The sequence below is a fragment of the Python bivittatus genome, unplaced genomic scaffold, assembly GCF_059951505.1.
Source record: "Python bivittatus isolate LINGU-HERP-01145 unplaced genomic scaffold, Pbiv_v1 ctg000530_np1212, whole genome shotgun sequence".
NCBI lineage: Eukaryota > Metazoa > Chordata > Lepidosauria > Squamata > Pythonidae > Python > Python bivittatus.
In genome coordinates, this window is record NW_028277085.1 from 2,023,328 (window position 1) to 2,037,474 (window position 14,147).

The following is a 14,147-nucleotide window of genomic DNA, read 5'->3' on the forward strand; positions in this document are numbered from 1 at the left end:
ACTTTAGATAAATTGGAAGCCTAGACCAGTGTTTCTCAACCTTGGCAACTTTCAGAAATGTGGACTTCAACTTCCAGAATTCCCCAGCCAGCCGTGTTAGCTGGGGAATTCTGGGAGTTGAAGTCCACACATCTTAAAGTTGCCAAGGTTGAGAAACACTGGCCTAGACAGTTGAGTAAGAATGGAAGGAGAGTGTTGGTGGGTTCATCTAGCACTTTGGCTGGTGAGAACTGCTACACAGATTCTCTGGGTTCATACATTTGTTTTTCAGAGATGAGGCATAGAAATAGCACCCCAGGAACAACAAAATAGCTTTTCCTTCTGCAAACTCGTCCTCCTTCTCAGCTGAGGACCCATTGGAGTTCCTCTGCTATTATTTTATTTGCTGGGATTCCATTAAAATCTCTGTGCAGTCTAACGCTAAATGCTAATGGCTCTTTCCTGTGGCGATAATTCAAGGGCCTGTAATCTTACAGACTTCGGCTAATAGTGGTGCATTAAATGGTAACCAAATACAAATAGGAAAAAAATGGATTGGTTGGGTGAGGGTTATATATATATATATATATATATATATATATATATATATATATATATATAAACTGCCTCTATTCTTACCGTCCGTTTCCTCTTCTCTTTCAAAAGCAAGAGTAATGTTGGAGCCAGTAAAAAAGCAGTGGCAGCTTTACCGATGTCCTTTTTGTTCGTTATATATAGTTTAGATAAAGCAGCTGCTATCCTCTGTGCAAATCAGGATGTCATATATAACGAGCTATGCAGAACTAATTTTTTTTTTTAAAGAACTGCTTTCGTGGTGACAGAACAGAACAATTTGCTACGGCTCTCATTTTTCATTTGCTGCCTCAGCCATGGGTGAAGTGGCTTGCAAATTGGAAATCCACAGAGAGGAGCCCTCTTCTCTGTTTAACAATACGAAAAACAAACTCTAACCAAGTTTGGGGGAAAAAGTGCCATTTTTTATTAAGGTCTGGCTGGTAGGTTTCCAGTGGCACAGATGAAATCTTTCCTTTCGGAGTTGTTCAGTCTCAGTAGGAAGGAATGCAGTAAAAATACAGCCTCTTTGCTGATTGGATACCGAATGTGCTTAAAAGTAGAAACATCAGCAGTTGCTGGGGAAGATGAAAGAGAAAACTGTCCTTAAAGTGAAGCTAACGTGGGTTCTTGCTAGACCACTTGTCTAAAAATGGCACATACAAAATGAGACAGAAGCCATTTGTACATCAAGCGTACTGCTGGAGAAACTGGGGTTGGTCTCCATCATTCATGTGTTGCCCAGACACCTTCAGGTTGGACAACTGTAATATATTTTACCAGATTTTACATTTTACAATCCACTAGCTACTCTAAGCCGCTAAAGCAGGAACGGGCAACTTTTGATAGCCAGTTGCCACATGAACCATTGTGTGGGGCGCTGAGGGTCAAAATGTGTGGGACAACAATGCAAAATAGGTTGTGTGGGTGGAGGAGATCCATTCTTAAAATTGTAATTCATATGATTGGGACAGGGTGGGAAAGATCTTTCCCCCCCTTTGTGTTTAAAAGGGTTTCGGGTTGTATATTAGGATTTACACTGGAGTTTTCATTGTTTATGCAAGGCTGTTTTACTGGGTGGGTTGCTTTATTTCCTAGGGAAGGGCATTGCTCTGGATCCAATCCCCAAATGGTGTTTGGGCATTCTTGCTAGCAACTCTTGGAAACAGCCACCCCTTTTCCCAGGCCTGTGGGGCAGCTGCATAACATAGCTATGGGATCCCAAGAAGAGACACAGCTGCTTTTGAAAGTTTGGCACACCCCAAATCGCTCTTTCCCAATGATTTCCAAAATGCTGCTCAACCTGATTATGTTCTGATCTTAACAGTCCATAAACCCAGTCCTTCCGTTCACCCAGACCAGACTGTAGATTTTCTTTCAGTTTCCAGAATCCACTTCTGAAGGTGGGTGGAAGTAATTCAATCTCTTTGTCTCTTTGCCAGAACTGTATAGTGTGGAACCCCATTGTTTCCACTCTACTAACTGGTCAAAATGGATTGATGAAACTGGCACTAGACTGGGGAAGATGATGGGAGTTGCCATCTAATGTATCTGGAAGCAGGAAGGCAGGAAAAGCAATAATTTGGTCCCAGAGCCACATTTATCATTTCCAAAATCCAAGGGGATTTGCACCTTCTCCAGAAACTTACTGATCTGCGTTGGACCAACGCAACGCAGCGTTGACCACCAGAAGCAGCATGACTCCAATCACTGTGCAGCTGTAGATCAAATGCCTTGGTCTTCTGTTTAGGACCAAGGTAATCTTGATGGCAGACAATTTAGGCTTAAAAAGGAATCTTTCCTCCCCCGAATCACCAAAGCAAAAATCTTTAGAGGTATAAAGGAATTCACAATGTGAAAGGGAGCAGAGAAGTCGGGAGAACGCAACAGCTATCATTTGCAACGCGGTGTGCTGTTTTAATTCCTGCTCTCTTTGGACTGCTTCTGATGCAGCTGTTATCCCAGTAGATCATGCCGATAACACCAGGGAATCTGGGAATCCGTCCACATCACTTCCTCATTGGTATGCATTCCGTGTTGATGGGTTCCAGTCTGTCTGAGCAATTTTTTATCCGGATAACAAGGTCACCTTTGTCATCAAGTCTGGAAAAAAATGATAAAAAAATAAAATTGAGAGCTTTTTCAGAGATCAAAGGAGTGCAAACCACCTCGAAATTAATTTCCTGTTAAGGAGACCATGGGGAGACCTCAACCTCTTTTTTTTTTTTCCTTTCAATTTTCTGTAGCTTTTATGACAGCAAAAGTCACAAAGCATAGAGAGTTTCTCCACCTCTCTGTAGTCTTGGAGTTTATCCTCTACAGCTGCTGGACCATCCAGGAATTTGGCATGGCTTGATTTGATGCACAGGGCTTCTGGTAGAGCACTGGCATTTCCAACCCCTCCCTCCCTCCCTCCCTCCCTCCCTCCCTCCCTTCCTTCCTTCCTTCCTTCCTTCCTTCCTTCCTTCCTTCCTTCCTTCCTTCCTTCCTTCCTTCCTTCCTTCCTTCCTTCCTTCCTTCCTTCTACTTTTGCCAGGCTCCTTGGAATTTTGGCAGCTGTGACTCAGTAGTGCAAGGACTCCATACCACATCCATGAAAATGTCACTGCCATCAGCTGCTGCTGCTTTGGGGAGGAGGAAGTCTCTGGAAGCCAATTTCTTTTCCAACCATTTGAGCAGAATGGTTAAAAGATGGATAAGAAATGCTCAGCACAAAACTAGCTTGGGAATGAGTAATGTTATATCAGTGTTTCTCAACCTTGGCAACTTGAAGATGGGTGGACTTCAACTCCCAGAATTCCCCAGCCATCAAGCTGCCAAGGTTGAGAAACACTGATATACCTTGCATAGACTTACTCTGAACATGGGGATCTCCTGACCTGGCTGAACCTTCTTTCATGAGAAATGCATAATAAATAATCAGGCAATTGGATAAAAAAGCTAGTTGCTTGGGTACCAAGAATGTTGAGTACTTTGCTCTGAGATGTTCAAGTTGGTCTGTCTATAGATCATTGTTTCTCAAGTGTGGCAACTTGAAGACGTGTGGACTTCAACCCCCAGAATTCCCCAGCCAGCCATGCTGGCTGGGGAATTCTGGGGGTTGAAGTCCACCCATCTTCAAGCTGCCAAGGTTGAGAAACACTGATATACCTTGCATAGACTTACTCTGAACATGGGGATCTCCTGAGCATGTCTTTCCCACTTCACCACTCAGCCTCCTATCCTACCTGGAAAATTCTCCTGCTGTCCAGACCAACAGAAGAGATGCTTGGATGCTAGACTGGTTCAAACACATGAAGTGCATATATATTTTCCCATAATATCTACAACCACCATGCATGTTCTTTGCATTCTCGCCTGCCCCCCCCCCCCAAACACAGGAGGTTTCTAGCTGTTGGAATCGATTATATTTCGGTGACAACTGGAGGAGTAATTGCTGTGTTGTAATGACCGCTGATTCTGTATAACCTAATCTGGTAAACGTTGCTCAGAAGTGAAAAGCAAAAGCCCACTCTGATTTCAACGTTGTGATGAAATAATATAAATGCAAATCCCGCCGAATTAAATTAGCTGGGTGATAGTGTGACAAGGCAGAGACACCAGAGGAAGGGCGAAATGTTGAGTCCTGGAGAAGTTCATTTTTCATCTCTATTGTCTGAAGGAGGCAGACTTAACATTCCCATCGACAGCAAGCAGAGGAGTGTTTTAGACCTGATGGGTTGGGGAGAAAAAGGAGTCCGTGCTAGTCCAACGTTTATGCCCAATGCATTCATTTCTTTATTTTTTTTAATTGCAAAGAAAGGAAACTTACTGAGTGGTGAGTTTTTAAGGCGAATGATGAGGTCCGTGCTGCTGAGGCAACGAAGCCTGCAAGACCATCTCATTCCTGCGCCTTAAATTGGACTGCAAAGAAATTAAGAAATCAAATTATGCATTGATTTCCTTTTGTCTTTCAGGTGCACGCTTCAGGTATAACTAATCAATGTGACTTGCAATCGCTGTTCTTAATTGCTACGCAATCATTTCTTGAGTTGGGGGGAAGTTAATGAGATTCTCACTGCCACTCTCCTATTGCACATGGTGCAATAAGAAGGAAATCTTTCTTTGTTTTGGAATCGTTATTCCAAATTTTGTAGGATCAGGATGGCTTTGGATCTGTTTCTTCTGGCAATGTGATTCTATCTGCAGCATTGATCTGGAGAGGCTCTTTTGCCTATGGTCAACATAAGCCAAAAACATTTTGGTGCATTCACGCTGGCCAAAGCTATTGAGCTTGGTGTGCAAAATGGTGCTTCTCAGCTTGGAGGAGTTTGAGAAAATGCCTCACTTTTTCTTCCTGATTTATATCTGGTGCAATGTTTAGTTGTTTATTTATTCATTCAATTGGTATGGTTGCCTATCTCAAATGCGTGGCCCTGGGCTAACGATACTTAAAAGCAAGATAAAAACCACATAACCAAATTACAAATGATACTTAGAGCAGCTGAGAAAAACCAACCAACAGCCACAATTAGCCCAACCATGATGTGGGTTGAGCCATACATCCGGGGCCCAAGGCTCAATGACAAAACCAGGTTTTCAAGGCCTTCCTTACTGATACTGATGTGTGACTGTGGGTACATCGAGGCAAGCTTCAGTGGATGGTAGAGTGGGAGGAAGGTGTGGCAACCCTGGCTTTGCATAGAACGCTTGGAGAGATCTCCAAGTGCTTGAAGGGAAGATTATCAGAAAACCCCAGGGCTGTAGACCTGTAAACCTGGGAACTTGAGGAGACGTCTTGGAAGAAGGCAGGATGGCACTTCCATATTGTTGCCAAGAGAAATAACAAGGATGTCTCAAGTCAACTCAAGTCACCAACATCTTGACCCTGAGCTACAAAATTCCTTGCGCATGGTTAGACTTCCCTCGATCAAGATCCAGGGCTGCTCCGGTTGCGGCAGCTGTAGAAGGCAAGGCTGTGATTGTGTGACTTTTGGAGGGGGGGAGCTTCACCACTGCACCTTTTCAGCCCCCCCAATGCCTGAAACAACTTCCTGTGATGTTGATCCAAGACAGGCTTAGTTGTAACTGCTGTTGTTTTCCCCACGCGTTAGGCCAGGATCTCAGGAAACCCAATCGACCTACGTTTGTTTTTATGAATTGTTATGTAGGGGCTCAGTTATTATCATCTTTTCTTCCACTGAATTATTTTAACGGCTTATGAGTTTTTGATTACTGTTGTTTTTGTGTGGGTCTGTTGCCACCCAGAGCTGCATATTTAAAATGGGTATATAAATTTTCTAAATAAATAAACATTGTTTCTATGATCGTAAGAGTCATATTATTATCATAATAACAGAATAATAATCCAGCTAAGAGTTTATCAGTAGACCCCTCTGGACCGCATCTTAAAATGAAATAAGATCTGCTGCTTTCTGTGGTTGGTTGGCTTTTCTTTAATCTGCCAAGGTTCCAGGCCTCATTGAGAGTGACCACTTCCACTTGTTGATGTTAAAAATCCTTGTGTGCTAAATGAAAGAGGAATTAATTTTCCAAGTGTTGTCAACTTGACTAAGATTAAAGGGCCAGGTAGCTTTGCAAAGCGATTATCAGTGAGAAAAACTAGGCAACTCATTAGTATTTTCTGTTAAGAATCTCGGCTTATTCTCCCTTTTTAATCACGTTTATGGTGATAAATCAATATTGCCTTAAATGGCACGTTCAACCACTTGATTTAATAGGAGCATTCTGCATCAAAGTCACTGTGGTTGGTTCCATAGTAGAGGGATTTTTGAAACTTTAATTTTCAATTAATTTTTTAAAAAATTATCTTACCTAGGCTTATAATGATGCTATTCCCTCTGATCACAATTGTTTTGCCACCTTTTTTTTATGATCTTCACTCCTTTCTAATGCATGAACAAGGTGTGTATTAATTTTATAGACACGTATGGTGGGTGCGATAAGATGCAACAGAAAGTCAAGTTCTCTACTTAAGAGATCCATGGTGATGATTTCCTTTAAAATATAGAATGGTGTCTCTTCAGTCTCTATCGTTTTTCCTTGCTTCATATTTTCTGGGAGAAGAAATAATTAGTATGACTAATTGATGAACATTTTCTTTTTCTTTCTTTGGTGTGTTCAGTAGGAGCTCATCAACCTCATTGGTGCCATCTGGAGTTTACCCAGATAGACATCCCCAAACTCACGTTCTCCAGATGTTTTATGGGCCACCTCGGCCAGAATTGGCCTTTGCTAGGGAAACTTGTCTCAGATTAATTTCATACAAAGTTCTGGAGACCATAGAAATCAAACTGAGTGAACATTTTAGAAGATTCTCCAAATTCTCTAGCACTGCAGAGAGGAAGATCCATTATGAGGGCAGGCCATTTTGTATGGAAGTGTCTTTACTGTCTGAACTTACTGCATTGATGAATCCTCATAAGCAACTAAATGAGGGCTTTGGGGAGGATAGAAACTTCACTAAGGGCCTTGGGGGCCAGATATACCTCATCCTGTTCAAAGGCCCCCTAGATGTTTAATTTTTTCTAGACTGAGCCATTTCAACATATAATGTTTATTCTCATTACTGCTTGGATCCCTCCATAACATGTCAGGATAGCAGAGATGGGCCATTTTACAAAGGTGTGACATTATCATGAGTTGTTCTTGTTGGAGTAGTTCATGAAACCTAGTTATGACTCCACCCCACCCCACCACCCTGGACAAATGGAAAACCTTCATTTTAGCACTGCCCGGTAGCATCATTACTATTCCTGTTGCTCTTGTTTCTGGCAAACCTTTGTGTAGTTCTCATTTTTGTTTCACTCTTTCCTGCAGCCAGTGCAAAGAAATGACTGTCATCTAAGTGGTCAGCCATGGCAAACAGGAAATGCCAAAGCACCACGGCTGCCATGTTGGATCACCAGACAAGAGCCTGTCCTCCTTCCCCTCGTGGCCGAGCAGCTGAAAATGTCAAAAGTCCTTTGGCAGGGGAAGACTATGTGGAGAAGGAGGTGGATGCAGTATCAGCTGGTCAAGGTAGCCTTCCCCCAGTAGACCCTGAGCGCATTGATAACAGCGGAGATGGGGACTCCAGTTCGGATTATGTCAACAACACTTCTGAGGAGGAGGATTATGATGAGGGACTTCCAGAAGAAGAGGAAGGAATCACCTACTATATTCGATATTGTCCTGAGGATGACAGTTATCTGGAAGGAATGGACTGCAATGGGGAAGAGTACGTGCCCCCAGAAGAGCATCAGGTAGAGACAGATGAGTGTCAGGAGGCTATTGAGGAAGGCGAATGGGTGGAGACCAAACTACGCCACCAGGATAATGCAGCTGAAGCGGTGGGCTACCACGAAGGCTGCATTCAGATTTTGGAAGGTGAGGTGGCCTGTTTAGAAATCCAAGACCAGGAGGAGGGCATCCCATATTGCCATCAGAGTGAAGGGAGTTACTACTCACCAGAAGCCAATGGAAATTCCTGCCGGATGTCCCCTTACCATAGCAGGAAAGAAGAGGGGGATTTGGAAGAGCAGGAGGAAGACATCGATCAGATCGTTGCGGAGATCAAGATGAGCATGAGTATGAGCAGCATCAACAGTGCATCAGAAATGAGCCCGGAGCATGGCGGGACTGAAAATGTGCCAAATGACTATGCAGAGACATGTCACAAGGGGGACCCTGGCCATGCAGCCAGTAGGCATCCAGGGAGGCCCAAGTCCTTGAACATCCCCCCAGCCTCTAAGCAACTTGGAGAGGTCCAAAGAGGCTTCAAAACCAAGTCAAAGACCCCAGAGGACAGGCAGACCTGGCCACAAGAACAGGTGAGTTGGGGACTCTCCTCTTTTGCCAATGGGCCCGTGTGATCTTGCAGAGCAATACCTCCATTGGTGTTGATCTGCCTCCTTCTCTTCTAGTGTTATGAGAGACGTACTTTTTGAAAGCAAGGAGAAAGAGAGACGAGGTCGATCTAGGCGTTAACCGTTGTGAACCTTCTAGATCTCTGGGGAGGATAAATGTTATAATGAATCAGTAGGCTGCAGTTGGGGAACTTACAAATGCTCACTTTGAAGCTCTTTTTTTTAAAGCATAGAAGAACATTGAAACTATGTAAGAAAGACCTTCTCCTGTTGGCTGAAATAGTATAGCTCAAACTTCAGTTTTGCTCTGTTCTATATTTGTACTCCACCACTCGTCTCGTCTCGTGCCAGAACTGCAGGAACTGGAAAGGAGATAATTATTACTCTAAATTTTAAAAAATTAAAAACTTTAATAAAAATATAGATGTATAGCATTCTTGCCCAATGCCGGGCCACGTTGATGGCAAAGGTATTTCTGACCAGCAAGTCATTCTGTGTGCGTGTCGGTCCCAAGGGGCACTGCAAGAGATGGATAATTGTTTGAATAGCGCCACATTTCACAATAAATATAAATATACAAAATAAATATAAATATACTAAGGTAGACAAATCATAACCTTTCTCATGTGAACGTGTAGATGGATGGGTTACTCTCTAGTGTAATGAAAGTCCTTCTGGGTCACCAAGCAGAATGGGTGTTCAGAAAGATGGAGACTGCTTCCCTTTCCCCATCAGAAAAACGATGCTCAGAATTTTGCCATCCATTTTTGTATCTGCAGCTGTTTGAGAACAGCTGTAATATTATGTATTAGTCAGATTACTAGTAGTGCAGTTTTATCATGTTTATTTTGAAGTGAGTCGCACTTTGTTCAGTAGCACCTACTCCCAAGTAAGGTGCCTGGTATTACAGGCTAACTGAGCTGAGCTGGGGCATATAAAAATCTCTGCACTCAAATCCTCATTTTATTTATCCATGGGAAGCCAGGCTGAATTTTCCTAATGATTATTAAAGCTGTAATTGCAATTTGATGGCTTTCGTTTTCACTTGAAGCTCTGCTCAGCAGAGGCAACATTTCCACTCTATACATCACAGTGACTCATGAATTCCTGGGAAGCAGAAGAATTTATAGACTGCAAGAAGGAATAAAAAAAAAGGAGGGGGGGGAAGGTGTGTGGACTTCTTTGTTGGGGAAAACGCGCAGCCTTCTGTGCTGACTACCTACAACTTCATCTGCAGTGAGAGAGTTTGCTCCCCAAAACGTTGAGTCCAATATCGTTCTATGGTGAACTTCCAGGATGGTAAAATGATGAAGTAGCTGTATGGCCCTTCCATCAGCCCCTTTGTGTTCCTACCAATGTCCCTCTAGAAACAGAGCTGGGGAGGAGATAAGAAAATGGCTCCTCTTCTTCCTCCTCTTCTTGCCTAACGTACAATAGATTTTACTTGTTTATTTGACTTAAATCCCACTTTGATTCATGAGCTCAATGCAGGGCACGTAGTGCTTCCTCCCCCTATTTTTCTAAGCATCCACTTTATGAGGTGGGTTGGGCTGAGAGAGAAGGACTGGCCCAAAGTCCCCCAGGAGTTTCCATGGCCAACGGGGGACTTGAACCTGGATTTGCCCATTTTTAGTCTAACACCTTCACCCTATGCTATGTGGTCTCTCTAATTCTGATGCACGCACAGCGTTAATTTCCATTACATTGTATTAACAATGTGCTGATTTGCTGCTATAATCTCATCTTCTTGCCATCAGTCTCCACTCGGGGTCAGGGACTGCTAGGAAATTGTCTTGCATGCCTTTCTGTCCTAGTCCTTGGTGTCACTAGCCTGCAGAGCGCTTTTCGGGCTCTCAGATCTGGGCTGCAGAAAACCTCAGTCCCCACGAGAGGGCAGCAAAGAGGCACAGAAAACCTTTCCTGCCCCCTAAGGGTTGCCTAGAGATTCAGCCCAGGTCTGGTAGCGCTCAGTGCTCGCTTGCCTTTGCTGTAGCGAAGCCGCAGTGAACCGAAGTGTGTGACCTTCTCGAGTAAGGACTTCTTTGACGCTTTTTGCTTAGATTCCTCCTCTTTTTCTGCCTACTCTGTCTGATATGCCAAGATTGCAGCTTGCTTCCATGGCTAGTTCACTTGTTCCCTTGCACCTCTGCTCTTGTCAACTCGGTGCAACTGTTCTTCTCTTCCTTCAGGCTCTGACTGCAGCCAAATCAATTACAAGGGCACCCTTCTGCATTTTCCCCTGCTTTCCCCCCCCCCCCACATTCCCTAGTAACCTCATATATACATTGTTGGATTAGCAATATACTATCTGGAGAGAAATTACCAGCAATTATTATTATTATTTTCTTCTTCTCATATATAGACCACCTTGCTATGAATACACTTTTTGCCCTCCCTTTACCCAGCAAGAGGACACCTCACCATCTCTGAATCATCTCAGCGAAGACATTAATTGAATAGACAGCAACAAGGGAATCGAAAGGGGCTTTCAGAAAATGAAACATATCCCCCAATTTCTAAACAGAGCATTGGGGCTTCCTTGTTCAGGGTTTGTACAGCCTGATTGGATTATGATTTGTTGGGATAGCAAAGAATCTTTTGGTGGTGTTTCATAGGCAAAGCAGAAAGGGAGTTGGAGGGGGGGAGGAAAAAAAATGCCCTATTTTTAAAAGCAGAGGGAGGAGAAGTCTGTTTGAAATTGTGCATATTAATCAGCCTTGGTTTTATAACGATTATGTGACCTGTTGAGTTTCCCATGTGTTGAATGGAAAATTAGGTACGTTCATTGCCTTGAATTATATATACATAAAGTAATTAATTAATTAATTAATTAATTAATTGTGGTTTGGTAGCAGATCATGTGCCGTATTTGGTCTTTCTTTGTCTCCCCCATATGTTTTGAGGAAGACTGTGCTGGGAGACCAATGGCTTGGTTCATATATTAGGTTAAGCTATTATTTATTTAACCACAGTTTATTGAGTAAACCATAAATGGCCAGATTTAGGTGACACACTAAGCTGAGCCCAGTTAATGATTGATCAAAGTCATCTGTTGAGTCTCAAGATGGGGGGAGCTCTGGACATTGTGATCAACAAGACTGCAGGTTGCCATAAAATTACAGTTAGGGGAAATAGCCTCTTGTAAAAATCAGTCTAATCAGTTTCTAAACTTGGTCTGTAAATGCACTTTTTGCAGCACCAAGTGAAATATAACCAGACTTGACGTGGCTTTTAAAGAAGGGGAGAAACCACAACTCTGCCGTTTTGCGCCCAAAGACCAATATATCTGCTGTCGTTCCATCTTATAAATCATTTCCTTCTTCTCTAGTCACTCTGTCGTTTTGATCTAATGCTGGCTGAAATAATTTGCTGTTGTCAGGCAGTGTTATAGTCTTCTTCTACGTGTGACCTCTGTTGCATGGGGAGTTTTCTGTGCATGTTGGTACACGTTGCACTTACAGCAGAGCAGGGTGCTTAGATTTCTACTAGCAAGAGTGTAAAGGATAAGCATGATCAAGGAAGTGGAGAAGGTCTGTCGCTTTCTGGCCCTCTGCTATGGTGGAAGGGTGCAATTCTGCTCCGACATTGCTTTAAATCAGTGTAAATCTTTGGAGACCTAGATGTTCTGCATAAATTCACCCCCCTCCCTGTCTTGGATGAGAATGATGCTATTTGAGAATCATTCTCAGGAAATGGCATGGAAATGAAGTCTCCCTGGTGACATCTGCTCCATCAGTGTAGTGCTGAGTGGCCCTCTGAAGTCTTGAAAGAAAGGAGGCCAGGAGACTTCAGGACCCTGGACAGAGCAAGTGGCAATTGGGCTCTGCTTAAGGCCAGCCAGGGGTTGGGGCCCATCAGAGATGTCAATTGTTCCGTGGCACTGCTAGACTTGTTCACACAACCATGGCTGAAAATCCTCCTTTACACCACAGGAGTGGTTATATGAAACAACTCCTCGCCATATACAGAGTTGGGCAATTCTGGTGGGGAAGACTTCCATGACCTATGTGTCTCACCAAGCAACAGTAACTCCACTGTGTATCACCCTCTGAGATGGGGGGACATACACTTAATTTGCTCTTCCTAAAGAGATTGTGGGCTGCATAACCTCGTGAACTGGTCCAGCATCCATGCTGCAAATCCAGAGGAAAAATGGAGTTCAGGATTAGTGGAAACAGCCAATCTATACAAACTCTTGAAAGAAGCTTACATCTTTCTTGTGCTGCCCAACCAGTCAATGGATAAATCAGTTCTTATTTCCACAGCAGGAGCAATAAAACTCATGGACGAGGGGCAGTGATAAATGATGTTAGTATTGATCGTCTTCCCCCTACATTATCGATCGGCATGGTGTCTCTCTCTTTCTCCTCTGCTTTGTAGGTATGCAACGGCTTAGAACAACCCAGGAAGCAGCAGCGTTCAGATCTCAACGGGCCGATCGACAACAATAATATGCCAGAGGCAAGTACTGGCATCTAAGTAGGCTTCTCTTTTTCCTCCTCTCTGTTCCATCGCCCTTTGTTCCAAGCAGCAAAATATTGTTGGTCTAACTACGCCATGTTTGTGTGTGTGTATGTGTATGGGTAGATGTGGAACCTACCACTGAAAGGGGCTGGGGGACTAAATTGATCACAATGTACAGTAACAGAATAAGCAGAAGACTGTATTAACCACACAGATGTTGATACACAGGTACATGCCCAAAACTAGTCCTGACCAGTTCTATTAAGAACATCAGTACTGATAACAGAAACCCTCCTTTGACATCTTTGATCCGAGAAAAGACATTATCTAAGTTTATTGCTGATTGGAAACCCCTTATAGACGTTTTGCATAGAACAGAAAAAAAATGAACTTATGATTTATGGTTTTGATGATTGGAAAAAACTAGATTATAGAAAAAATGAAAGTCATGCTGTAACCATAGAGTAAGAGGTAAATTTATACTTATACTTATGACTGCTGCAAAGAAAATCAGAAGCTACTTCTTTATATTTTCCTTCCTTCCTTCCTTCCTTCCTTCCTTCCTTCCTTCCTTCCTTCCTTCCTTCCTTCCTTCCTTCCTTCCTTCCTTCCTTCCTTCCTTCCTCCCTCCCTCCCTCCCTCCCTCTCTCTTTTCTTTCTTTCTTTCTTTCTTTCTTTCTTTCTTTCTTTCTTTCTTTCTTTCTTTCTTCTGCACTTTTGGTTTCATCTTTCTTCTTTCTTTTATTCTAAAGATTAGTTTCTGTTATTTTTATCTTTATTAAAATCTTAATAAAGTTATTTGAAAAAAAAAGATAATATCAACCTTCGCTGCACCTGAAGGAAGTTTGGGACTTTCTATGGAATGGGTTTTATTTCAAGAAAAACTTTTCAAACGTGTTCTGAGCTGAGCTGTGAAGATCCAGGAAAAGCAATGATGGTTGAAATCAGTGCTTGTATCAATACAGCTGTGCATTTTCGGGGCCATCTGGATGTCTTTGCAAAGCCGGGGGGGCCTTGATTCCCTTGAAGGAATTTGGCATCCGTCAGATGGTCGGGGCCACAGCTAAGAGAATTCCCTATCAGCAGGAACTATAGTTTAATACATCTGGAGGACCGGTTTGTCTTTACTGTGTCTGTGTCCTACAACATATTATCTTATAGTTATATAAAATTTAAACATGTTGAAAAACTAGAAGCTATCCAAGTACTTCTCATAACAGATTCCTTGTCTGGCATGACATTAAAATTCAAAGTGATAAATAGCTCCTTATTTTTATCCTCCCA

At 42.8% G+C, this 14,147-nt stretch overlaps 1 protein-coding gene across 1 annotated transcript in view; it reads left to right on the plus strand.

Moving 5' to 3' along the window:
• Positions 1-14,147, plus strand: part of APBA2 (amyloid beta precursor protein binding family A member 2) — a 63,020-nt gene that overhangs the window by 28,639 nt on the left and 20,234 nt on the right. The window contains exons 2-3 of the mRNA XM_088148330.1: positions 7,372-8,363; positions 12,780-12,860. Of these exons, the coding sequence (XP_088004456.1) occupies positions 7,410-8,363; positions 12,780-12,860 (1,035 nt within the window). The 5' untranslated portion in view covers positions 7,372-7,409. The remainder of the gene's footprint in view (positions 1-7,371; positions 8,364-12,779; positions 12,861-14,147) is intronic.